This window comes from Strix aluco, chromosome 3 (assembly GCF_031877795.1).
Source record: "Strix aluco isolate bStrAlu1 chromosome 3, bStrAlu1.hap1, whole genome shotgun sequence".
Classification (NCBI taxonomy): domain Eukaryota; kingdom Metazoa; phylum Chordata; class Aves; order Strigiformes; family Strigidae; genus Strix; species Strix aluco.
Window position 1 is genome coordinate 131,578,432 of NC_133933.1, and position 23,462 is coordinate 131,601,893.

Below are 23,462 nucleotides of genomic sequence, written 5' to 3' on the forward strand. Positions count from 1 at the left end.
CTTTCCCAATTCGGCCCATTTCCAATCTCAGGGTATTTTTAGGATTAGTCTGGAGGCAAAGATCACACTGCTGAGTCACTTGTCTTACCGTAGTATATAAATTTCTAGCTCTAATGTCTTTAATTAAGTGTTTACATAGGGCCTGTACTCCCCAATGTCCTTTCTTATGTTCCTCCCTTACCAGGGACCATATTAAAGAAGAGGGAATGACTATCTTTCCTTGTGGGGTGAGGGCCCAACCTTCCTCATTATATGATCCTTCCAGATCTGTGATAAGTTTTTGATCTTCTTTAGTGTAATTAGGCTTACACTCTAGGGAAATTCGCCCATCAGGGATTAAAGCTCCTTCTACTTTTACCTCTCCTTTGGCTGCTTCGTTTGCCTCCCTGTCTGCCAGCTCGTTTCCTTTCTCCAAATCCGAGTTCACCTTTTGGTGTGCCTTGATGTGCATGATTTTCTAGGAAGCTGGACTGCTTCCAACAGTCTCAGAATTTCCTCTGCATGTCTGATGTTTTTACCCTGCAAATTCAATAGTCCTCTCTCTTTCCAAATTGCTCCACAGGCGTGTACGACTCCAAAGGCATATTTTCATGGGCAAATGCCCCGATTCTATTATTTCCTGGCTGCTAGTAACAGCATACCCAGCATGTCTTTTACCACTTAGGACATAGCTGCTTCCATCCGTGAACCAGTTCTCTGTGTTCTCCACAGGGCTGTCTCTCAAGTCCGTGCGGCTCGAATACATCGCTTCGATGGTCTCTAGACAGTCATGTTGTACTGGTTCTCCTGTGTTCCCACCGAGGAAAGAGGCTGGATTGACAATGTTGGTAACCACAATCTCTACATCATCTGTAGCGAGCAGGCATCAGCTCCCCCCTTTTCTTGAGACTTTGGGCTCACAAATCCAAGCTCTCAATAGTCAAAACCCAGACCTTCTTTTCAGGCAGAAGAAGAGCCGCCGTCGCTGTGGCACAAGAGTCAGAGGTCCCTCAGCCAGAGCTGAGCCGGCCGTTCCTTGAGCCAGTGCTGATCAGTAAATGGGAATTAGGGAAGCACAGAGGGATCGGCGGGCAACGCCCTGCTACTCGCTACCCCCCCATTGGGATGGGACACAAAGATGGTCCCGTGAAGGTTCCTACGTGGATCTCGGGCGTCACACGCAGGCAGAAAGCGCCACGTCCCAACCTGCCGGGGCCTGGCGTCAGCTACGGGGTCTCTCGGCTACGTCGGCCGGTTTGGCTCTGAGCCTCCAAGCGTGCTGTGCCGTGCCGTGCCGACACAGGGGACCGTGATTTCCAGGGGGACACCCCAGCCCCTCCTGAGCCCCTCGCCTGGGGAAAGGCATGGCAGGGGGGGCTGCCGGGTGTCACAAAGGGGGCTCCAGCCACCCCGTGAGGTCACAAAGGGGACTCTGCCCACCCTGTGAGGTCACAAAGGGGCTCCGCCCACCTGCCCCAAAATAAAAGGCCGCAGCCGCACTGGGCCCACAATCATGGCGTGTGGCAACGGGCCCACCTCGGCCGAGATGCTGCTGCTAGTGATGCTCATCCTGCTGTTCCTCCTGGCTGGCGCCATGCTGGCGGCCTACTGGTTATGGGTAGGTGACGGGTGCACCGCGCTGCACCGGGGAGTGGGATGGCGTGGGGTGTGGTGGGGGGCTGTGCTGTGCGGTGGTGTAGGGTGGTGTGGGGTGCTGTGGGGGGGCTGTGCTGTGGGCCTGGGAGGTGCTCCCGTCTCACCCAGCTCTTGTGGTCCTGCAGAGGAAGAGGCAGGAGACAAAACGATGGATGCCAGTGGAAGCTGAGCTGGAGAACCTGAGGAGTGAGCGGCCCTGGCACCAAGCAGACTGGAAATGGCATGGCATGGCACCGTGTGGCACGGCATGGCCCAACTGCACAGCACACGGCACGGCGTGGGACGGCATCATGGTGCAACACAGCATGGTGTGGCACGGCGTGGGACAGCATCATGGTGCAACACTGCATGGCACGGCAAAGCATGATCGCATAGTATGGCAGAGCATGACATGCCACAGAATGTCATGGGAGGCTACAACACAGCATGGCATGGAATGGCATGGCACGGTGTGGGAACCCATGGCATGGCATGACACGGCCGAACATGGTGCAGCAGGGCACGGCACGGGGTATCCGTGCAGACAGTTGGTTTTTTCGACCTGGCCCCAAGCACCCTGCAAACCTCATGGCAGGCCTGAGCTCGCTCTGTTGGCTTCCTCGGAGGCTTCTCTACCGAAGCACAGAGGAAGGAAGGAGCCCGCACCAAGCCTGGAGACATGGTGAGTGCTGGGGGAGACCCCCAGATCCTGCCCCAGACCCTCAGCCCATGCCCTGCCCACGCCGGGCAGCCCTGCCCGTCCCGCCGGAGGGGCCGGGGTGCAGCAGGTTCACCTCCCTCTCCTCCTCTGCAGTGACAGCGCGAAGGCACCGAGCATGGAGCGCCTGTGCCCACTACCCCGGATATCGTCCCTGAGCTCCCTCTCGACGAGCAGCTCCAGTTCCGTGGACACCCTCTGCTCCTTCCCGGAGCCCTGCCCCGGTGCCATGGCGGAGCTGGCGGCGCAAAAGCGCTGGGGACCCGCCCAGTCCCCGGAGGAAGATGAGGGGCTGGTGGAGAGCCTGGGAGCAGCCCTGGGCCAGGACCCCCCACTGGAGCAGTCAGCAGGGACCAGGCAAGAGCAGGTCCCTGGGCATGAGGGGGACAAGGCGCAGACACCCAGGGATGTGGAGCCGGCCCCCGGCAGTCCCCACGCCCGCCTGCGGACGCTGGTGATCGAAATATGGCTGCGGAGCAATGGAGCGGAGCTGCCGGTGCCGCACATGGACACCGACAGGGCTGAGGATGGGGACAAGGAGACAAGGATTCCCAACGTGGAGTCCTTGGAGATGGACAGGAGCAGCCCCGTGAAGTCGGGCAGCAGCAGCCCCGTGAGCCTGGGCAGCACCATCGCGGCGGCTCCGGGCAGGAGCAGCCCAGCGGAGCCCAGTCCCCAGCAGCGGGTGCCCGCGGGCAGGACGCGTGGCCGGGCGTGGGAGGGCTGTGCCCAGCTCTGCAGGGGTACCAAGGCCTGGTGGCAACGGCGCTGCCAGTCCTGCCGCAGGCGCTTCCGCAAGCCCCCGAGGCAACACCAATGCTGATTCCAGCGGGCACCCCGGAGACAGCAGATGGCGGTGAGGGCTGGGAAAGTCCCGGTGGTGACTCCACCTGAAATGTAAAAAAATTAACGTATCTTGTCTCCATCCCTGGTGCCGTGGTTCTTTACCCAGCCCTTGATGCGCCTTCTCCCCCGTCCCTTTGCCAAACCTCCCCTTTGGGTCCCTTGCTGACCCCCCCGGCTCCTCTGCCGGGTCTCCCCCAGGTCCTGGCTCCCAGCTCCCCCGGGCTTTGTCCCCTCTGTCCGGCCCCGCGTCCGTAAGCACCACGACGGGGACGTTTGCTTGGCCCAGAGCTGCTCCTGCCAGAGCAGGCAGGGACTGTGCCTGCCTGCACCCTGCCTCCTGCCTCCTGCCCCCCTCCAGAGCCCGGGGGCTGCGGGGCACCAACTGCAGTAACAGGGTGACTGGACAGCTCAGCTCATTGGCTCTTTTCACCTGAAACAAAGAAATTCACTCAACAGTCAAGTTCTTCCCTGTCAAGCAGATATTCTTTATCAGCAGCGCTGGGGTGGCCCTGGGGATTCTCCACCATACGGGCTCCCAAGAAGGAGTAAGGGACATCGCTTTACAGACACACGCATCGTAGATATTCATTCGATTTCCTCCAGGAGAATTTGCCACAGGGACAGAGAGGCCCTCCGGGAGGAGCTCCCTTGACACTCTCCGTGAGAGAAGCCCGGGAGTTGTCCCTGTCACATCAGGTGTCTGCCAGCTGAGCCTGTGTGACGAGGAGGAGGGAAAAGCCTGAGCCCAGCACCCCCGAGCGGCCTGAGACTCTCCGTCCTGCCCCGAAGAAGGCGTCAGGCTGTGTCAGTGCCATGGGGGCCCCGGGTCACCCCGGCGGGGTGTCTGTGCGGCTGCAGGGAAACCCGCGGGGAAGGATGGGCAGGAGGTCAGCCCAGCTCGCCACACAGGCTCCGCCGGAGGGAAATTCAGCGGCTTTTGGGGCAATTCAGGCGAGGCAGCGGCACAGCACGGCGGCAGCGGCCGTGAGGGGAAGGCGCGAGCGCGGGGCTCGGGGCCGAGCTGTGGGCGGGAACAACGGCCGCGGGGTCCCGTGTCCTCTGCGCCGCTGGGCCGGGCTGCGCCTCCTCCTGTGCCCCCCCCGCTGCGGGTGCCGCTCGTGGCTGCGGGGCCAGAGCCACGGGGCTGGAGGCCGGCGCCGGTCCCGAGACTGCGCGTCCCTCGGCGGGGCGGGCAGAGCTGCCCCGGCGGCCACCGCCCTTCTAGGAGGGGCTGAACGGCCCCTGACGCGGACTGGAGGGAGAAAACGAGCAGCAGAGGAGAGCGCCGGCCCACCCCGGCCCAGCCCCTCATCGCTGGCCGATGCTGATGGCCTTCCCCCCAGGGCAGGTGGTTTTACTTTTGTTGCTCGCTCTTATTAGCCTTGTTTAATTTTAATTGGCAATAAGTTCGACTAATCTTCCTCAAGTAGATTTCCCCTGGAACCGTGCCATCCCAGAACGGTTTGAGTCGGGAGGACCTTTTGGAGACCATCCAGTGCCCCCCCGACCACTGGCACAGGGGCTCTCTGGGGTGGCCACGCCCTGATGGCTTCAGAGTCTCCAGCGCAGCCCTGGGCCACCATGGCAACCACTGGGTCTCAGTGTGATGTCATCATTGCATCACAAATGCGGTCTCTATTTAAGCGGGTTGCAGGGAGGCTCGGCTGTCACTTCGGCTGTGCCTGAGTCAGCGAGCAGGACAGCAGATGGACAAGGAGATGGACAACGTCTCAAAGATGGAGGGAAGAGAGAACAAGCAGGTAGTAGCGGGGTGCTTCGGCCTCACCCCACCCTCTCCTCCCCTCGGGGCGTCGCACCGGGTTCCTCGGTCTCCCCAGCTGACCCCTTTCACACCCCCTTGTCACGCAGAACTTCTGGAGGAGATGGTGCCGCGCTCTGCGCGAGATGGAGGAGTGGAAGCTGATTGTCCTCATCTTCATCTCGCACCTGAGCCTGTGGGGCCTTTTCATGGTGGTGCTGCCCTGTGCCTCCACTTTGTTGTCTGTCCTGGCCCTGGGCCTCCTCGCAGCCTGCTGGCCCAGGAGCAAGGCCAAGGTAGGTTGGTCTTGGCACCCCCCCCAGACACCCACTGGGCAGAGCCTGTCCCCAGGGTGCTCGGGAACGGCCCCATATAATTGGGGGGAAAGCAGTGACCGGTGGCCGTTGCCCACCCAGCCCGGCCCCTGCTCGGGAGCCACCGAGCCCCCTCTGCTCAGACGCCAGGCTTGGGGCCAGGTCCGCTCCTGCCCCTGGAGCTCCAGCTGCCCCTTCCTGGGGTCCTCGTTTGCTGGGCAGGGGCCCTTCTGGCCCAGGGCAGCCTCCCTGCACTAACCCAGGGATTGTTTTCTGGGGACAGAGGAGCTCTGCGGAAGAGAAGAGCTGTCAGAGAGACAGGAGGAAGGACCCGATAGGTGAGCAGCCCCGGCCCAGAGCTGCGCCAGGCTCCGCAGCGGCTCCCGGCCGAGGGACGCCATTGCGGCTGGAGCCCCCGCGCCGGCTGCCCTCGCTCACTGTCCCTCTGCTTTCTCCCTCCCTGCCTCCCCCAGGAGCCACCTCCGTCCCCAGGGAAGGTGTGGAGGGGACCACCGAGAGCCAGACAGCAGGGTAAGTCCTCCAGGAGCCCCACTCGGGGCTCTCTCTGCCCTGTGCAGCTGCCCCCTTGCCCTGGGGAGGCTGCGGGGGGGCGAGAGCAGGATTTGGCCCCAAGCCCCTGAGGAAGCCGAGGGCGGGAAGGTGTTAGCGGGCGAGGGAAGCGGGGGCTGGCTTGGGGAGGGCCAGGACATCCCTGGGGGGGTGGCAGGTTCCCAGCCACCGGGCCCCTCCCACAGAGCCCACCGGTGGCCCCAGCACCCCTCTCTGTCCTCAGCCCCTGGCCTGGCCCTTCTCTCCCGGGGCTGGAAGGTGCCCGGCCCCTCGCTATGCCCCTCGTGCTGCTGGGCTGGCCTTGCCCCGTGTCCCCACGACCCCCCGTCACCCGGAGCATCCCAGAGGTGGCAGGGCCAGCTCCGGGGAGCCGGGAGATCACCCAGGCGGTCGGGTGAAGACAGGGAGAGGGTGCTGGGTCCGGGCTGTCCCACAGCAGCCCCCACAGTCCAGCCGGTGTCTCCCCCCCACAGCTGGAGGAAGCCCCACGAAGGAGAAGGGTGGGAAAACGGCTTCGGCGGGGCAGCGGCTTCTGCAAGGGAGCTCCCCCACGAGACGGGAGACGTGGGTCGAGGTGGGAATGTCGGTGCTGCCACCAGCTCGGAGCTCCTCAGGAAGCAGCCCTCCTCCTCTGACAACGACCTGGAGCAGCTGGCCACGTCCCTCCTGGAGTCCCTGGGCATGACCCACGTCTGCTGCGACCTTCTAAGTAAACTGAAGGAGGCTCGGGATAGCGAAGACATCCGCAAAGAATATGCCACCTGCCTGGAGTGCCGTCGATGCCTCACCGGCAGCTGCCCGCACCGCAGCGAGCCCGTGGCAGAGCGGGACCTGCCCACGCTGGCCGCCATCCTCCACAGCGTGGACCTACTGGTGCACGAGGAGGAGCTCCAGCTGCAAGTGGGGATGGGCTTTGAGCTGGTCCTGGCTGGGGAAACCATCTACGTCTGGGAGAGAACCCACCGGTTCCCCGAAATCCCCCCGGAGCGATGCTGCAAGAAGTGCAACGCGCCTCTGCCCAGGAGCCGTCGGGCCAGCGGGAGCCGTCGGGCCAGCGGGAGCTCTCGGGCACCGTCCGCCGTCCTCAGAGCCCCGGGAACAGCACAGGGGCAGATGAGAGCAGCCAGGCAGGATGCGAGGGCTCCTCCTGCGCGGGGTGTGGAGGCCAAAGGCAGCGCAGAGCTGCAGCCGGCTGCACAGCGGGAGTCTCCCCCCACCACGGTCCCCGTCTGCACCCTGGCCCAAACGGCACAAACCCCCTCCGCTGCGGCCCTGGCCCGGGTGAGCAGCGCTGGGATGTTGCCCCCGCCCTCGGTGGGGTACAAGGGCCTGGGGCAGCGGCTCAGCCTAAAGCTGAAGCGCTTCTGCCACATGTGCACCAAACTGAGGGACGAAGTGGAGAGCTGCTTCGAGTGCGAGTGCTTCTGGGAGTGGATGGAAGGAAGGTCGGCACCCAGCAGCATCACTGCTGCCCGGCGACCACTAGTTTGAGGCTGACGCCTTCCAGGCCGACACGGTGGCAGAGGCGTAAGGAGCCCCCGGCCAGAAAAGGTGGGACTGGGGGTAGCGTGGGCAGGGGGAGCCCAGCACGGGAGAACGGGGACGGGTCTCGGCTGTCTGGTGCAGCCGTCGCAGCTGTGGTGTTGAGGACGTGTTTCTGAGGGACGGGATGGCAGCGGGGTCTGGGAGCGCTGGGCTGAGGGTGAGGGGTGCGACGGCCTCACGCTGAGTTTCGGTTTGGGCACCACAGGGAACTGCTGGGAGGCGAAGGCCGTGGAGACGCAGGATCCGGCCCAGAGCCAGCAAGAGGCACGGGAGCGCAATGCACGGCAGAGGCCGGGGGAGGTGGGCATCCTGCGGGGCGTGCGGAGGGCCAGGGCTGATACCAGCCAGGGAAGCCCAGGAGAGGCCTGATGCCGCTGCTTGCACCCCCCAAAGCCCCTTCGCTCAGAGCCCCCCTTTGGACCCCGGGGGTCCCTGCTGGGGGACAAATGGAGCCCTGGGGTCCCTGCTCACCTCCTCTCTCTCTTCTAGGGTGGCAAGAGGAGAGTGCCCGCTGGGCAGCCCCCCCAGGGCCGCCGGCAGAAGATGGGGAGATTCTGGGTCAGGCACTTCCCTGCCCAGCAGCAGCAGCCCCTCAGTCCCACTTGGTGGAGAACTCGGCCGTGACACTCGGCCTTTCTCAGAATAAACCAGTAGTGTCCTTGAAACATCCTGAGCGCTCTTCTCTTCATATATGGAGTCAAGGGGGACGCTGCGACCTCCGGGGCTACAAGGGTGTCAGGGAAAGGCCTGCGGGGGGTGGGGACAGGCATCAGGGCTGCTCTGTGCCCCGGCCCCACACCGCTGGGGCTGGCGTGTCCCCGGCTGCTGCATCCCAGGTCCCTGCTACAGCCTTGTCCCTCCAAGGAGCCTTTCAGGAGAGCGGCTGAGCCCCCCCCGCAGCACGGCGTGGCCCAACAGCACAGCACGGCATGGCACGGCACGGCGTGGCACGGCATGACACCGCACAGCATGGCCTGTGTCATGGTGTCGTGGGCCCCGGCTGCTTGACCCCAGCCAGCAGCTGAGCCCCCGCACAGCTATCATCACCCCCCCAGTGGGATGCGGGGAGAATTGGGAGGGCAAACAGGAGAAATAAAAGCAAATAGAGACGGATTAAAATGGGGACGTGAAGGGAAGCCCCAAAGCCTGAGGTGCCTGTGGGCAAGGCCCAGCCAGGCCGCGACCAGGGGCTGCCTTGGAACAGCCCCCCAGTACCGAAAAGCCGCTCAAAGAAACTCTCTGAGACTCATTTTGGAGTTTTAGAAAGCAGGCGTTCTTTACCGCAGCGCTGGGCGCACTCGCTCTTACTGTAAATTCGGTCTCAGAAGAACCCTCGAAGGCTTAGTTGGAAGTTCTAGAAGGCAGGCAGTCTGTGCTGCAGCGCTGGGTGTGCGGGGGATCATTCCGCCCAACGGCCGTGCCCGAAGACAAGGGCACACTTCTTATATAACACCAAAGAAACGAATATTCCTGTCATTCCCGAGAAGTACACACCTATTTGCAGAGACTCTACTGCCTATGTCGGTACATTGTTTGGGGGAGAGTCCCTGAGGGGCTTCCACGGGTGTCTGCTGGTTTCTCTGCCCTCCCCGGGACGGACCCGTCGGAGCTGCAGAAATGATGTCCTTGGGCACAATCCTGTCCGAGGCCCCTCACAGCAATGAGCACCCACTGCTGGCAGCCAGCAGCGAGCAGGCATCAGCTCCCCCCTTTTCTTGAGACTTTGGGCTCACAAATCCAAGCTCTCAATAGTCAAAACCCAGACCTTCTTTTCAGGCAGAAGAAGAGCCGCCGTCGCTGTGGCACAAGAGTCAGAGGTCCCTCAGCCAGAGCTGAGCCGGCCGTTCCTTGAGCCAGTGCTGATCAGTAAATGGGAATTAGGGAAGCACAGAGGGATCGGCGGGCAACGCCCCGCTACTCGCTACCCCCCCATTGGGATGGGACACAAAGATGGTCCCGTGAAGGTTCCTACGTGGATCTCGGGCGTCACACGCAGGCAGAAAGCGCCACGTCCCAACCTGCCGGGGCCTGGCGTCAGCTACGGGGTCTCTCGGCTACGTCGGCCGGTTTGGCTCTGAGCCTCCAAGCGTGCTGTGCCGTGCCGTGCCGACACAGGGGACCGTGATTTCCAGGGGGACACCCCAGCCCCTCCTGAGCCCCTCGCCTGGGGAAAGGCATGGCAGGGGGGGCTGCCGGGTGTCACAAAGGGGGCTCCAGCCACCCCGTGAGGTCACAAAGGGGACTCTGCCCACCCTGTGAGGTCACAAAGGGGCTCCGCCCACCTGCCCCAAAATAAAAGGCCGCAGCCGCACTGGGCCCACAATCATGGCGTGTGGCAACGGGCCCACCTCGGCCGAGATGCTGCTGCTAGTGATGCTCATCCTGCTGTTCCTCCTGGCTGGCGCCATGCTGGCGGCCTACTGGTTATGGGTAGGTGACGGGTGCACCGCGCTGCGCCGGGGGGTGGGATGGCGTGGGGCTGTGCTGTGCGGTGGTGTAGGGTGCTTTGGGGGGGCTGTGCTGTGCGGTGGTGTGGGGTGCTGTGGGGGGGCTGTGCTGTGGGCCTGGGAGGTGCTCCCGTCTCACCCAGCTCTTGTGGTCCTGCAGAGGAAGAGGCAGGAGACAAAACGATGGATGCCAGTGGAAGCTGAGCTGGAGAACCTGAGGAGTGAGCGGCCCTGGCACCAAGCAGACTGGAAATGGCATGGCATGGCACCGTGTGGCACGGCATGGCCCAACTGCACAGCACACGGCACGGCGTGGGACGGCATCATGGTGCAACACAGCATGGTGTGGCACGGCGTGGGACAGCATCATGGTGCAACACTGCATGGCACGGCAAAGCATGATCGCATAGTATGGCAGAGCATGACATGCCACAGAATGTCATGGGAGGCTACAACACAGCATGGCATGGAATGGCATGGCACGGTGTGGGAACCCATGGCATGGCATGACACGGCCGAACATGGTGCAGCAGGGCACGGCACGGGGTATCCGTGCAGACAGTTGGTTTTTTCGACCTGGCCCCAAGCACCCTGCAAACCTCATGGCAGGCCTGAGCTCGCTCTGTTGGCTTCCTCGGAGGCTTCTCTACCGAAGCACAGAGGAAGGAAGGAGCCCGCACCAAGCCTGGAGACATGGTGAGTGCTGGGGGAGACCCCCAGATCCTGCCCCAGACCCTCAGCCCATGCCCTGCCCACGCCGGGCAGCCCTGCCCGTCCCGCCGGAGGGGCCGGGGTGCAGCAGGTTCACCTCCCTCTCCTCCTCTGCAGTGACAGCGCGAAGGCACCGAGCATGGAGCGCCTGTGCCCACTACCCCGGATATCGTCCCTGAGCTCCCTCTCGACGAGCAGCTCCAGTTCCGTGGACACCCTCTGCTCCTTCCCGGAGCCCTGCCCCGGTGCCATGGCGGAGCTGGCGGCGCAAAAGCGCTCGGGACCCGCCCAGTCCCCCGAGGAAGATGAGGGGCTGGTGGAGAGCCTGGGAGCAGCCCTGGGCCAGGACCCCCCACTGGAGCAGTCAGCAGGGACCAGGCAAGAGCAGGTCCCTGGGCATGAGGGGGACAAGGCGCAGACACCCAGGGATGTGGAGCCGGCCCCCGGCAGTCCCCACGCCCGCCTGCGGACGCTGGTGATCGAAATATGGCTGCGGAGCAATGGAGCGGAGCTGCCGGTGCCGCACATGGACACCGACAGGGCTGAGGATGGGGACAAGGAGACAAGGATTCCCAACGTGGAGTCCTTGGAGATGGACAGGAGCAGCCCCGTGAAGTCGGGCAGCAGCAGCCCCGTGAGCCTGGGCAGCACCATCGCGGCGGCTCCGGGCAGGAGCAGCCCAGCGGAGCCCAGTCCCCAGCAGCGGGTGCCCGCGGGCAGGACGCGTGGCCGGGCGTGGGAGGGCTGTGCCCAGCTCTGCAGGGGTACCAAGGCCTGGTGGCAACGGCGCTGCCAGTCCTGCCGCAGGCGCTTCCGCAAGCCCCCGAGGCAACACCAATGCTGATTCCAGCGGGCACCCCGGAGACAGCAGATGGCGGTGAGGGCTGGGAAAGTCCCGGTGGTGACTCCACCTGAAATGTAAAAAAATTAACGTATCTTGTCTCCATCCCTGGTGCCGTGGTTCTTTACCCAGCCCTTGATGCGCCTTCTCCCCCGTCCCTTTGCCAAACCTCCCCTTTGGGTCCCTTGCTGACCCCCCCGGCTCCTCTGCCGGGTCTCCCCCAGGTCCTGGCTCCCAGCTCCCCCGGGCTTTGTCCCCTCTGTCCGGCCCCGCGTCCGTAAGCACCACGACGGGGACGTTTGCTTGGCCCAGAGCTGCTCCTGCCAGAGCAGGCAGGGACTGTGCCTGCCTGCACCCTGCCTCCTGCCTCCTGCCCCCCTCCAGAGCCCGGGGGCTGCGGGGCACCAACTGCAGTAACAGGGTGACTGGACAGCTCAGCTCATTGGCTCTTTTCACCTGAAACAAAGAAATTCACTCAACAGTCAAGTTCTTCCCTGTCAAGCAGATATTCTTTATCAGCAGCGCTGGGGTGGCCCTGGGGATTCTCCACCATACGGGCTCCCAAGAAGGAGTAAGGGACATCGCTTTACAGACACACGCATCGTAGATATTCATTCGATTTCCTCCAGGAGAATTTGCCACAGGGACAGAGAGGCCCTCCGGGAGGAGCTCCCTTGACACTCTCCGTGAGAGAAGCCCGGGAGTTGTCCCTGTCACATCAGGTGTCTGCCAGCTGAGCCTGTGTGACGAGGAGGAGGGAAAAGCCTGAGCCCAGCACCCCCGAGCGGCCTGAGACTCTCCGTCCTGCCCCGAAGAAGGCGTCAGGCTGTGTCAGTGCCATGGGGGCCCCGGGTCACCCCGGCGGGGTGTCTGTGCGGCTGCAGGGAAACCCGCGGGGAAGGATGGGCAGGAGGTCAGCCCAGCTCGCCACACAGGCTCCGCCGGAGGGAAATTCAGCGGCTTTTGGGGCAATTCAGGCGAGGCAGCGGCACAGCACGGCGGCAGCGGCCGTGAGGGGAAGGCGCGAGCGCGGGGCTCGGGGCCGAGCTGTGGGCGGGAACAACGGCCGCGGGGTCCCGTGTCCTCTGCGCCGCTGGGCCGGGCTGCGCCTCCTCCTGTGCCCCCCCCGCTGCGGGTGCCGCTCGTGGCTGCGGGGCCAGAGCCACGGGGCTGGAGGCCGGCGCCGGTCCCGAGACTGCGCGTCCCTCGGCGGGGCGGGCAGAGCTGCCCCGGCGGCCACCGCCCTTCTAGGAGGGGCTGAACGGCCCCTGACGCGGACTGGAGGGAGAAAACGAGCAGCAGAGGAGAGCGCCGGCCCACCCCGGCCCAGCCCCTCATCGCTGGCCGATGCTGATGGCCTTCCCCCCAGGGCAGGTGGTTTTACTTTTGTTGCTCGCTCTTATTAGCCTTGTTTAATTTTAATTGGCAATAAGTTCGACTAATCTTCCTCAAGTAGATTTCCCCTGGAACCGTGCCATCCCAGAACGGTTTGAGTCGGGAGGACCTTTTGGAGACCATCCAGTGCCCCCCCGACCACTGGCACAGGGGCTCTCTGGGGTGGCCACGCCCTGATGGCTTCAGAGTCTCCAGCGCAGCCCTGGGCCACCATGGCAACCACTGGGTCTCAGTGTGATGTCATCATTGCATCACAAATGCGGTCTCTATTTAAGCGGGTTGCAGGGAGGCTCGGCTGTCACTTCGGCTGTGCCTGAGTCAGCGAGCAGGACAGCAGATGGACAAGGAGATGGACAACGTCTCAAAGATGGAGGGAAGAGAGAACAAGCAGGTAGTAGCGGGGTGCTTCGGCCTCACCCCACCCTCTCCTCCCCTCGGGGCGTCGCACCGGGTTCCTCGGTCTCCCCAGCTGACCCCTTTCACACCCCCTTGTCACGCAGAACTTCTGGAGGAGATGGTGCCGCGCTCTGCGCGAGATGGAGGAGTGGAAGCTGATTGTCCTCATCTTCATCTCGCACCTGAGCCTGTGGGGCCTTTTCATGGTGGTGCTGCCCTGTGCCTCCACTTTGTTGTCTGTCCTGGCCCTGGGCCTCCTCGCAGCCTGCTGGCCCAGGAGCAAGGCCAAGGTAGGTTGGTCTTGGCACCCCCCCCAGACACCCACCGGGCAGAGCCTGTCCCCAGGGTGCTCGGGAACGGCCCCATATAATTGGGGGGAAAGCAGTGACCGGTGGCCGTTGCCCACCCAGCCCGGCCCCTGCTCGGGAGCCACCGAGCCCCCTCTGCTCAGACGCCAGGCTTGGGGCCAGGTCCGCTCCTGCCCCTGGAGCTCCAGCTGCCCCTTCCTGGGGTCCTCGTTTGCTGGGCAGGGGCCCTTCTGGCCCAGGGCAGCCTCCCTGCACTAACCCAGGGATTGTTTTCTGGGGACAGAGGAGCTCTGCGGAAGAGAAGAGCTGTCAGAGAGACAGGAGGAAGGACCCGATAGGTGAGCAGCCCCGGCCCAGAGCTGCGCCAGGCTCCGCAGCGGCTCCCGGCCGAGGGACGCCATTGCGGCTGGAGCCCCCGCGCCGGCTGCCCTCGCTCACTGTCCCTCTGCTTTCTCCCTCCCTGCCTCCCCCAGGAGCCACCTCCGTCCCCAGGGAAGGTGTGGAGGGGACCACCGAGAGCCAGACAGCAGGGTAAGTCCTCCAGGAGCCCCACTCGGGGCTCTCTCTGCCCTGTGCAGCTGCCCCCTTGCCCTGGGGAGGCTGCGGGGGGGCGAGAGCAGGATTTGGCCCCAAGCCCCTGAGGAAGCCGAGGGCGGGAAGGTGTTAGCGGGCGAGGGAAGCGGGGGCTGGCTTGGGGAGGGCCAGGACATCCCTGGGGGGGTGGCAGGTTCCCAGCCACCGGGCCCCTCCCACAGAGCCCACCGGTGGCCCCAGCACCCCTCTCTGTCCTCAGCCCCTGGCCTGGCCCTTCTCTCCCGGGGCTGGAAGGTGCCCGGCCCCTCGCTATGCCCCTCGTGCTGCTGGGCTGGCCTTGCCCCGTGTCCCCACGACCCCCCGTCACCCGGAGCATCCCAGAGGTGGCAGGGCCAGCTCCGGGGAGCCGGGAGATCACCCAGGCGGTCGGGTGAAGACAGGGAGAGGGTGCTGGGTCCGGGCTGTCCCACAGCAGCCCCCACAGTCCAGCCGGTGTCTCCCCCCCACAGCTGGAGGAAGCCCCACGAAGGAGAAGGGTGGGAAAACGGCTTCGGCGGGGCAGCGGCTTCTGCAAGGGAGCTCCCCCACGAGACGGGAGACGTGGGTCGAGGTGGGAATGTCGGTGCTGCCACCAGCTCGGAGCTCCTCAGGAAGCAGCCCTCCTCCTCTGACAACGACCTGGAGCAGCTGGCCACGTCCCTCCTGGAGTCCCTGGGCATGACCCACGTCTGCTGCGACCTTCTAAGTAAACTGAAGGAGGCTCGGGATAGCGAAGACATCCGCAAAGAATATGCCACCTGCCTGGAGTGCCGTCGATGCCTCACCGGCAGCTGCCCGCACCGCAGCGAGCCCGTGGCAGAGCGGGACCTGCCCACGCTGGCCGCCATCCTCCACAGCGTGGACCTACTGGTGCACGAGGAGGAGCTCCAGCTGCAAGTGGGGATGGGCTTTGAGCTGGTCCTGGCTGGGGAAACCATCTACGTCTGGGAGAGAACCCACCGGTTCCCCGAAATCCCCCCGGAGCGATGCTGCAAGAAGTGCAACGCGCCTCTGCCCAGGAGCCGTCGGGCCAGCGGGAGCCGTCGGGCCAGCGGGAGCTCTCGGGCCAGCGGGAGCTCTCGGGCACCGTCCGCCGTCCTCAGAGCCCCGGGAACAGCACAGGGGCAGATGAGAGCAGCCAGGCAGGATGCGAGGGCTCCTCCTGCGCGGGGTGTGGAGGCCAAAGGCAGCGCAGAGCTGCAGCCGGCTGCACAGCGGGAGTCTCCCCCCACCACGGTCCCCGTCTGCACCCTGGCCCAAACGGCACAAACCCCCTCCGCTGCGGCCCTGGCCCGGGTGAGCAGCGCTGGGATGTTGCCCCCGCCCTCGGTGGGGTACAAGGGCCTGGGGCAGCGGCTCAGCCTAAAGCTGAAGCGCTTCTGCCACATGTGCACCAAACTGAGGGACGAAGTGGAGAGCTGCTTCGAGTGCGAGTGCTTCTGGGAGTGGATGGAAGGAAGGTCGGCACCCAGCAGCATCACTGCTGCCCGGCGACCACTAGTTTGAGGCTGACGCCTTCCAGGCCGACACGGTGGCAGAGGCGTAAGGAGCCCCCGGCCAGAAAAGGTGGGACTGGGGGTAGCGTGGGCAGGGGGAGCCCAGCACGGGAGAACGGGGACGGGTCTCGGCTGTCTGGTGCAGCCGTCGCAGCTGTGGTGTTGAGGACGTGTTTCTGAGGGACGGGATGGCAGCGGGGTCTGGGAGCGCTGGGCTGAGGGTGAGGGGTGCGACGGCCTCACGCTGAGTTTCGGTTTGGGCACCACAGGGAACTGCTGGGAGGCGAAGGCCGTGGAGACGCAGGATCCGGCCCAGAGCCAGCAAGAGGCACGGGAGCGCAATGCACGGCAGAGGCCGGGGGAGGTGGGCATCCTGCGGGGCGTGCGGAGGGCCAGGGCTGATACCAGCCAGGGAAGCCCAGGAGAGGCCTGATGCCGCTGCTTGCACCCCCCAAAGCCCCTTCGCTCAGAGCCCCCCTTTGGACCCCGGGGGTCCCTGCTGGGGGACAAATGGAGCCCTGGGGTCCCTGCTCACCTCCTCTCTCTCTTCTAGGGTGGCAAGAGGAGAGTGCCCGCTGGGCAGCCCCCCCAGGGCCGCCGGCAGAAGATGGGGAGATTCTGGGTCAGGCACTTCCCTGCCCAGCAGCAGCAGCCCCTCAGTCCCACTTGGTGGAGAACTCGGCCGTGACACTCGGCCTTTCTCAGAATAAACCAGTAGTGTCCTTGAAACATCCTGAGCGCTCTTCTCTTCATATATGGAGTCAAGGGGGACGCTGCGACCTCCGGGGCTACAAGGGTGTCAGGGAAAGGCCTGCGGGGGGTGGGGACAGGCATCAGGGCTGCTCTGTGCCCCGGCCCCACACCGCTGGGGCTGGCGTGTCCCCGGCTGCTGCATCCCAGGTCCCTGCTACAGCCTTGTCCCTCCAAGGAGCCTTTCAGGAGAGCGGCTGAGCCCCCCCCGCAGCACGGCGTGGCCCAACAGCACAGCACGGCATGGCACGGCACGGCGTGGCACGGCATGACACCGCACAGCATGGCCTGTGTCATGGCGTCATGGGCCCCGGCTGCTTGACCCCAGCCAGCAGCCGAGCCACCTGTACCGGGACTGGCTGAGCCGGAATTGGTTTTCCCCTGTAGCAGCCCTCGTGGTGCTGTGTTTTATGTTGGGAGCTGGCAGGGTGTTGATAGCACACTGGTGTTGTGGCTACTGCTGAGTGGTGCTTACACAGCACCAAGGCTCTTTCCGACATTTTCCCCCCCAGTGGGACGTGGTGGGCAAGATCTTGGGAGGGGACACAACCAGGACAGCTGACCCGAACTGACCAAAGGGATATTCCAGACCATCTGACGTCTGCTCAAGTATAAAGCTGGGAGAAAGGAGGAAGGGGGTGGGGGTCACCCTTGGTCCTCCGAGGCAACCACTACACGTATTGGAGCCCTGCTTCCTGAGAAGGCCCGACATCGCCTGTTCAGGGGAAGTAGAGAATAAATCTGTTTCTTTTTTTTTGCTTCCGCGCGCGGACCTTTGCTTCGCTTTGCTTATATTAAAACTGCTGTTGTTTTACCCACAAGGGTTGGTTTTTTTTTTTTCCTATCTTATTTTCTTTCCCCTCTTTGCCCTGTTGAGAAAAAAGGGTAAGGGGGGGGGAAGTGATAGAGCGACTTGGTGGGTACCTGGCATTTAGCCAAGGTCAAACCACCGCAGTCTTTTTTTGGCGCCCAACGCGGGGCGGGACAACAGCAGTTTTATATTAATTGTGCTATAGCTATAGCAGTTAGTAAGCGACAAGCTCTTGTGCTGGTCACGGGTTTGTTTATTGCTCTGCTTATCTTTATTTTGCTAAGCTCGGGAACATGCTGGAAGAAATTGGGAACATCATGAGCGGTTTTATTCTGCAAGCTCCCGAAGTACTTATTAATCCTTATGTTAGCTCTTTGATACTGTTCATTAATGCTATTCGCCTATTGTGGGCTGTGTGGAGCTCGTTAGGTTTTTGGTGTAAGAGAAGGCAAATTTTGGGTGAGAGGATACCAAAATGTGCCCTGAGGCGGCCTGTTCCTGGGTGGCAGGGGGAGTGGAAGGATTTGGGCAGATTCCTAGGACGGTTATCACCTCCTGTAGCCTGGGATCTTACCCCTGAACAGGCAAGCAACACCGCAAAATTGACACAACACCTGATGGAAGGGTGCCTTGTCTATCCCGATGAAAATCAGCAACTCCTAGCGCTGTACTGGGGCCTGGCCTGTGCTTATCGAGCTGCAGTTCAGTGCTCTCAAAGGACTGTGGTGGAAATGGGAACTCAAACAAAAACAACAACAGCAGAGATTGCCCCAGTAGTAAAAAAGAAACAGTGGACAAGGAGAACAACAGGCCCATACCCTCGATTAATAAGGGACGAGAAAGAAGAGGAAGAAGCAGGTCCTTCAGCAAAGGGGTCAGAAGAGGGAATAACAGAACTCAAACAGGAGGCAGAAACTACCCAGTCCCTGACATCATCAGAACTGCGAGATCTGCGGAAAGACTATAGCCGCCAGCCGGGTGAGCGGATTGCTGCCTGGCTGCTTCGATGCTGGGATAGTGGGGCTGATGCTCAGCAGCTGGAAGGTAAGGAAGCCCAACAGCTGGGTTCCCTTGCTAGAGATCGAGGAATTGAAAGGGGAATTGGAAAAGAAACAGAAATTTGCAGTCTGTAGAGACGGCTCCTTTCAAGTGTTAAAGCAAGATATCCTTTCAAGGAAGATCTTACGGACAACTCCCCAGGGAAGTGGGCTACTGCGGATGAAGGTGTCCAGTACCTGAGAGAATTAGCAGTGCTGGAAGTCATCTATAGTGATTCAGATAATGATGAAGCCCCTAAAAATCCAGAGGATGTCCTGTGCATACGGGCCATGTGGAGGAAGGTGATTAAAGGTGCGCCATCCTCGTATTCTGCAGGCTTGGCTGCGATGTACTATCCAGAAATGGATGTGGGAGAAGGACTAAGATGTACACCAACTGTGGAGGCAGTCTCTTCCTGGCTTCAGAACTTTGAAGAGAGTCTTGGTACCTCCTCATCTCTACGGGCGAGTGCCTTAGATGTCAGGAGCACCCCAAGAAATCAGTTCTCTTCCACCCCAGTCAGAGGGAAAGGGAAACCTAGGGGCATGACACGTGGCGAACTTTGGTTCTTCCTGCGTGACCAGGGGGAGGACATGAGGAAGTGGGATGGTCAACCCACCTTCAAGTTGGAAGCTCGTGTACATGAATTGCGAGGAAAGACCCCTGCCAAGAAGAAGACATCCAAGAAGGTTGTTAATGTAGCTGGTGTGAAACCGCAAGAAAGTAATCAGCGATCTCCCAGATACAGGAAGACTGAGATCACCTCCCTTGGCCCTGATGAAGGAGTTTCCGGCCTGGCACGGCAAGGGTCAGACAGTGAATACTCTGACCAAGAACAGGAATAGAGGGCCCCTGCCTCCAGCCAGGAGGAGGAAAGGGATGATCGGGTGTATTGGACAGTGTGGATTCGATGGCCTGGCACATCAAATCCACAGAAGTACCAGGCTTTAATCGACACCGGGGCACAGTGTACATTAATGCCATCAAGTTATAGAGGGGCAGAACCTATCTGGATCTCAGGAGTGACAGGGGGATGTCAAGAACTGTCAGTACTGGAGGCCGAGGTTAGCTTGACCGGGGACAAGTGGGAAAAACATCCCATTGTAACTGGCCCAGAAGCCCCTTGTATCTTGGGCATTGACTACCTCAAGAGGGGTATTTCAAAGACCCAAAAGGATACCGATGGGCTTTTGGTGTGGCCAATGTAGGGATGTAGGACTGTTGCAAGTTGAAGAGCAACAGGTGCCAATTGCTACGAGGACCGTGCACCAACAGCAGTATCGCACGAACCGAGACTCTCTGGCTCCCATCCAAGAACTGATCCGTCAACTGGAGACCCAAGGTGTCATCAGTAAGACACATTCGCCTTTTAATAGCCCAAAATATGGCCAGTGTGAAAGTCTGACGGAGGGTGGAGGTTGACAATAGACTATCGTGGCCTGAATGAAGTGACGCCACCACTGAGTGCTGCTGTACCAGATATGTTAGAGCTCCAATATGAACTGGAGTCAAAGGCAGCCAAGTGGTACTCCACAATCGACATCGCCAATGCATTCTTTTCAATTCCTTTGGCAGAAGAGTGCAGGCCACAGTTTGCTTTCACGTGGAGGGGTGTCCAATATGCCTGGAATCGACTACCCCAGGGGTGGAAGCACAGCCCCAGTATTTGTCATGGACTAATTCAAACTGCACTGGAAAAGGGTGATGCCCCTGAACATCTACAGTACATCGATGACATCATTGTGTGGGGCAACAAGGCAGAAGTGTTCAAGAAAGGACAAAAAGTAATTGAGATTCTTCTGAGAGCTGGGTTTGCCATAAAGAAAAGCAAGGTCAAGGGACCAGCACAGGAGATTCAGTTCTTGGGAATAAAATGGCAAGATGGACGCTGCCATGTGCCTATGGAGGTTGTCAACAAGATAGCAGCTATGTCTCCACCGACCAACAAGAAGGAAACACAAGCTTTCTTAGGACTTGTGGGATTTTGGAGGATGCGCATTCCAGGTTACAGTCAGCTGGTGAGCCCTCTCTATCAAGTAACCAGAAAGAAGAACAATTTTGTGTGGGCTCTTGAGCAACAACAAGCCTTTGAGCACATCAAACAGGAGATAGCTCGAGCGGTAGCTCTTGGGCCTGTTCAGACAGGACCAGCTGTGCAAAGTGTACTTTACACATCAACTGGGGAGCATGGCCTCACATGGAGCCTCTGGCAGAAGATAGCAGGTGAAACTCGGGGTCGACCATTAGGATTTTGGAGCCGGGGATATCGAGGATCAGAAGCCCACTACACTCCAACTGAAAAGGAGATATTGGCAGCATATGAGGGGATTCGAGCCGCTTCCGAAGTTGTTGGTACAGAAGCACAGCTCCTCTTGGCACTGTGATTGCCTGTACTACATTGGATGTTCAAAGGAAACATCCCTTCTACACACCATGCAACCAGTGCTACCTGGAGTAAATGGGTAGCGTTAATCACGCAACGAGCTCGACTGGGAAATCCCAACCGTCCAGGAATCCTGGAAGAGATCATGGACTGGCCAGAAGGTAAAGATTTTGGAGCACTACCTGAGGAGGTGGGTCATGCCCAAGAGGCACCGCCATATAACGTGTTACCAGAAGATGAAAGGCGGTATGCTCTGTTTACTGATGGATCCTGTCATGTGGTAGGAAACCATCGAAAGTGGAAAGCTGCTGTATGGAGTCCCACAAGACAAGTCGTTGAGGCCACTGAAGGAGAGGGCGAGTCAAGTCAGTTTGCAGAAGTAAAAGCGATCCAACTAGCCCTAAAGATTGCTGAATGAGAAAAGTGGCCAGTACTGTAGCTCTACACTGACTCCTGGATGGTTGCTAATGCCCTGTGGAGGTGGCTACAGGAGTGGAAGAAGACCAATTGGCAGCGTAGAGGTAAACCCATCTGGGCTGCTGCACTGTGGCAGGACATCGCTGCCCGAGTGGAAAACGTGGCTCTAAAGGTACGTCATGTAGATGCCCACGTGCCCAAAAGCCGTGCCACCGAAGAACATCAAAACAATGAGCAAGTAGACAAGGCTGCTAAAATTGAAGTAGCTCAGCTGGACCTGGACTGGGAGTGCAAGGGTGAGCTATTTGTAGCTCAATGGGCCCATGAAACATCCGGGCATCTCTGGAGAGATGCAACGTACAGATGGGCTTGTGATCGAGGGGTGGACCTGACCATGGAGGCCATCTCACAGGTCACTCATGAATGCGAAACATGTGCTGCAATCAAGCGAGCCACACGAGTAAAGTCTCCCTGGAACAGAGGGCAATGGCTAAGTTGTCGATATGGTGAGGCCTGGCAAATTGACTATATTGGACCATTGCCACGAACACGCCAAGGCAAACACTACATACTCACCATGGTGGAAGCAACTACTGGTTGGCTTGAAACATACCCTGTAAATCATGCCACTGCCCGAAATACCATCTTAGGTCTTGAAAGGCAAATTTTATGGCGACATGGTACTCCTGAAACAATCGAATCAGACAATGGGACACATTTTCAAAATAATCTCATAAACTCCTGGGCAAAGAAACATGGCATTGAGTGGGTGTATCACATCCCGTATTACCCACAAGCGTCTGGAAAGATTGAAAGATACAATGGACTGTTGAAGACTATGTTGAGAGCATTGGACAATGGGGGATGGAAACACTGGGATATAAATTTAGCAGAAGCCACTTGGCTAATTAACACCAGAGGATCTGTTAACCGTCCTGGTCCTGCCCAAACAAAACCCCTTCATACTGTGGGAGGAGATAAGGTCCCTGTAGTACACACAGGGAAATGGCTGGGGAAGGCAGTATGGATTGCTCCTCCCTTGGGAAAAGGCAAGCCCACTAGTGGGATTGTTTTTGCTCAGGGACCTGGATGTACTTGGTGGGTAATGCGGGAAAATGGGGCTACTCAGTGTGTGCCTCAAGGAGATTTAACCTTGGGGGGGAAATAATCTGTGGGTTGAGTTGTATGTTGCAGGAAGTGATGGAGGAAGTAGGAACGACGAAGAGTGAACCAGATACGTGCGATGATGACACAACCCTAGCCGGTGCTGGAGTCCACCAGTCAAACATACTGCTCTGTCCTGAACATCCATCTTGACAGGTGGGAGCCAAGTCACTGAACATCTGGAGGAGTTTAAGAAAGCTTACGGAATGGATAAATGAGTGTTATGTGGGATCTGGGCATGACGTAAATGGTATGGAATAAGGGGTGGAGACTGTACCGGGTCTGGCTGAGCCAGAATTGGTTTTCCCTCTCTCAGCCCTCATGGTGCTGTGTTTTATGTTGGGAGCTGGCAGGGTGTTGATAGCACACTGGTGTTGTGGCTACTGCTGAGTGGTGCTTACACAGCACCAAGGCTCTTTCTGACATTTTCCCCCCCAGTGGGACGGGGTGGGCAAGATCTTGGGAGGGGACACAACCAGGACAGCTGACCCGAACTGACCAAAGGGATATTCCAGACCATCTGACGTCTGCTCAGTATAAAGCTGGGAGAAAGGAGGAAGGGGGTGGGGTCACCCTTGGTCCTCCGAGGCAACCACTACGCGTATGGGAGCCCTGCTTCCTGAGAAGGCCCGACATCGCCTGTTCATGGGAAGTAGAGAATAAATCTGTTTTCTTTTTTTTGCTTCCGTGCATGGAACTTTGCTTCGCTTTGCTTATATTAAAACTGCTGTTGTTTTACCCACAAGGGTTGGGGTTTTTTTTCTTCCTATCTTATTTTCTTTCCCCTCTTTGCCCTGTTGAGAAAAAAGGGGAAGGGGGGGGGGAAGTGATACAGCAACTTGGTGGGTACCTGGCATTTAGCCAAGGTCAAACCACCACACCACCCCACAGCCGTCACCACCCCCCCAGTGGGATGCGGGGGGAATTCTGAGGGCAAACAGGAGAAATAAAAGCAAATAAAGACAGATTAAAATGGGGGACGTGAAGGGAAGCCCCAAAGCCTGAGGTGCCTGTGGGCAAGGCCCAGCCAGGCCGCGACCAGGGGCTGCCTTGGAACAGCCCCCCAGTACCGAAAAGCCGCTCAAAGAAACTCTCTGAGACTCATTTTGGAGTTTTAGAAAGCAGGCGTTCTTTACCGCAGCGCTGGGCGCACTCGCTCTTACTGTAAATTCGGTCTCAGAAGAACCCTCGAAGGCTTAGTTGGAAGTTCTAGAAGGCAGGCAGTCTGTGCTGCAGCGCTGGGTGTGCGGGGGATCATTCCGCCCAATGTGCGTGTCAAAACACAAAAGCACACATTATATTCAATAAAAGAAATGAATATTCCTGTCATTTCCGAGAAGTACACACCTATTTCCAGAGAATCTAA

At 60.3% G+C, this 23,462-nt stretch overlaps 4 protein-coding genes across 6 annotated transcripts; all 4 read left to right on the forward strand.

Moving 5' to 3' along the window:
* Nucleotides 1–720: 720 nt before the first annotated feature.
* On the forward strand, nt 721–3,181 carry LOC141921930 (uncharacterized). Of its 2 annotated transcripts, none has more exons than XM_074820869.1 (3): nt 721–827; nt 1,761–2,296; nt 2,429–3,181. In XM_074820869.1, exons 1-3 carry the CDS (start codon nt 753–755, stop codon nt 3,153–3,155), a joined length of 1,338 nt encoding a protein of 445 aa, XP_074676970.1. In that variant the 5' UTR covers nt 721–752; the 3' UTR covers nt 3,156–3,181. The 2 variants fall into 2 exon arrangements, with proteins under 2 accessions (XP_074676970.1, XP_074676969.1); XM_074820868.1 differs by lacking the exon at nt 721–827 and adding an exon at nt 1,479–1,597.
* Nucleotides 3,182–3,868: 687 nt separating this feature from the next.
* On the forward strand, nt 3,869–7,652 carry LOC141921526 (uncharacterized). Of its 2 annotated transcripts, XM_074820370.1 has the most exons (7): nt 3,869–4,526; nt 4,609–4,938; nt 5,048–5,233; nt 5,535–5,589; nt 5,725–5,782; nt 6,295–7,372; nt 7,572–7,652. In XM_074820370.1, the coding sequence occupies exons 2-6, from the start codon at nt 4,885–4,887 to the stop codon at nt 7,310–7,312; spliced, it is 1,371 nt and encodes a 456-aa protein (XP_074676471.1). In that variant the 5' UTR covers nt 3,869–4,526; nt 4,609–4,884; the 3' UTR covers nt 7,313–7,372; nt 7,572–7,652. The 2 variants fall into 2 exon arrangements, with proteins under 2 accessions (XP_074676471.1, XP_074676470.1); XM_074820369.1 differs by having other exon boundaries at nt 3,869–4,938.
* A 2,025-nt stretch (nt 7,653–9,677) lies between these two features.
* On the forward strand, nt 9,678–11,394 carry LOC141921931 (uncharacterized). Its single transcript, XM_074820870.1, has 3 exons — nt 9,678–9,796; nt 9,974–10,509; nt 10,642–11,394. The coding sequence occupies exons 1-3, from the start codon at nt 9,692–9,694 to the stop codon at nt 11,366–11,368; spliced, it is 1,368 nt and encodes a 455-aa protein (XP_074676971.1). The 5' UTR covers nt 9,678–9,691; the 3' UTR covers nt 11,369–11,394.
* Nucleotides 11,395–13,296: 1,902 nt separating this feature from the next.
* LOC141921643 (uncharacterized) lies at nt 13,297–15,883 on the forward strand. The gene is made up of 5 exons (XM_074820565.1): nt 13,297–13,446; nt 13,748–13,802; nt 13,938–13,995; nt 14,508–15,603; nt 15,803–15,883. Exons 1-4 carry the CDS (start codon nt 13,297–13,299, stop codon nt 15,541–15,543), a joined length of 1,299 nt encoding a protein of 432 aa, XP_074676666.1. The 3' UTR covers nt 15,544–15,603; nt 15,803–15,883.
* Nucleotides 15,884–23,462: the final 7,579 nt, after the last annotated feature.

Excerpts from the sequence above, each read along its gene's own strand:
- LOC141921930 (XM_074820868.1), top strand. The coding sequence starts at position 1,493 with ATGGCGTGTGGCAACGGGCCCACCTCGGCCGAGATGCTGCTGCTAGTG. Across the intron at positions 1,598-1,760 it reads TGGCGGCCTACTGGTTATGG|AGGAAGAGGCAGGAGACAAA; the intron begins GTAGGTGACGGG and ends GTGGTCCTGCAG. Across the intron at positions 2,297-2,428 it reads GCACCAAGCCTGGAGACATG|TGACAGCGCGAAGGCACCGA; the intron begins GTGAGTGCTGGG and ends CCTCCTCTGCAG.
- LOC141921526 (XM_074820369.1), top strand. The coding sequence starts at position 4,885 with ATGGACAAGGAGATGGACAACGTCTCAAAGATGGAGGGAAGAGAGAAC. Across the intron at positions 4,939-5,047 it reads AGGGAAGAGAGAACAAGCAG|AACTTCTGGAGGAGATGGTG; the intron begins GTAGTAGCGGGG and ends CTTGTCACGCAG. Across the intron at positions 5,590-5,724 it reads CAGGAGGAAGGACCCGATAG|GAGCCACCTCCGTCCCCAGG; the intron begins GTGAGCAGCCCC and ends TGCCTCCCCCAG.
- LOC141921931 (XM_074820870.1), top strand. The coding sequence starts at position 9,692 with ATGGCGTGTGGCAACGGGCCCACCTCGGCCGAGATGCTGCTGCTAGTG. Across the intron at positions 9,797-9,973 it reads TGGCGGCCTACTGGTTATGG|AGGAAGAGGCAGGAGACAAA; the intron begins GTAGGTGACGGG and ends GTGGTCCTGCAG. Across the intron at positions 10,510-10,641 it reads GCACCAAGCCTGGAGACATG|TGACAGCGCGAAGGCACCGA; the intron begins GTGAGTGCTGGG and ends CCTCCTCTGCAG.
- LOC141921643 (XM_074820565.1), top strand. The coding sequence starts at position 13,297 with ATGGAGGAGTGGAAGCTGATTGTCCTCATCTTCATCTCGCACCTGAGC. Across the intron at positions 13,447-13,747 it reads GGCCCAGGAGCAAGGCCAAG|AGGAGCTCTGCGGAAGAGAA; the intron begins GTAGGTTGGTCT and ends TTCTGGGGACAG. Across the intron at positions 13,996-14,507 it reads ACCGAGAGCCAGACAGCAGG|CTGGAGGAAGCCCCACGAAG; the intron begins GTAAGTCCTCCA and ends TCCCCCCCACAG.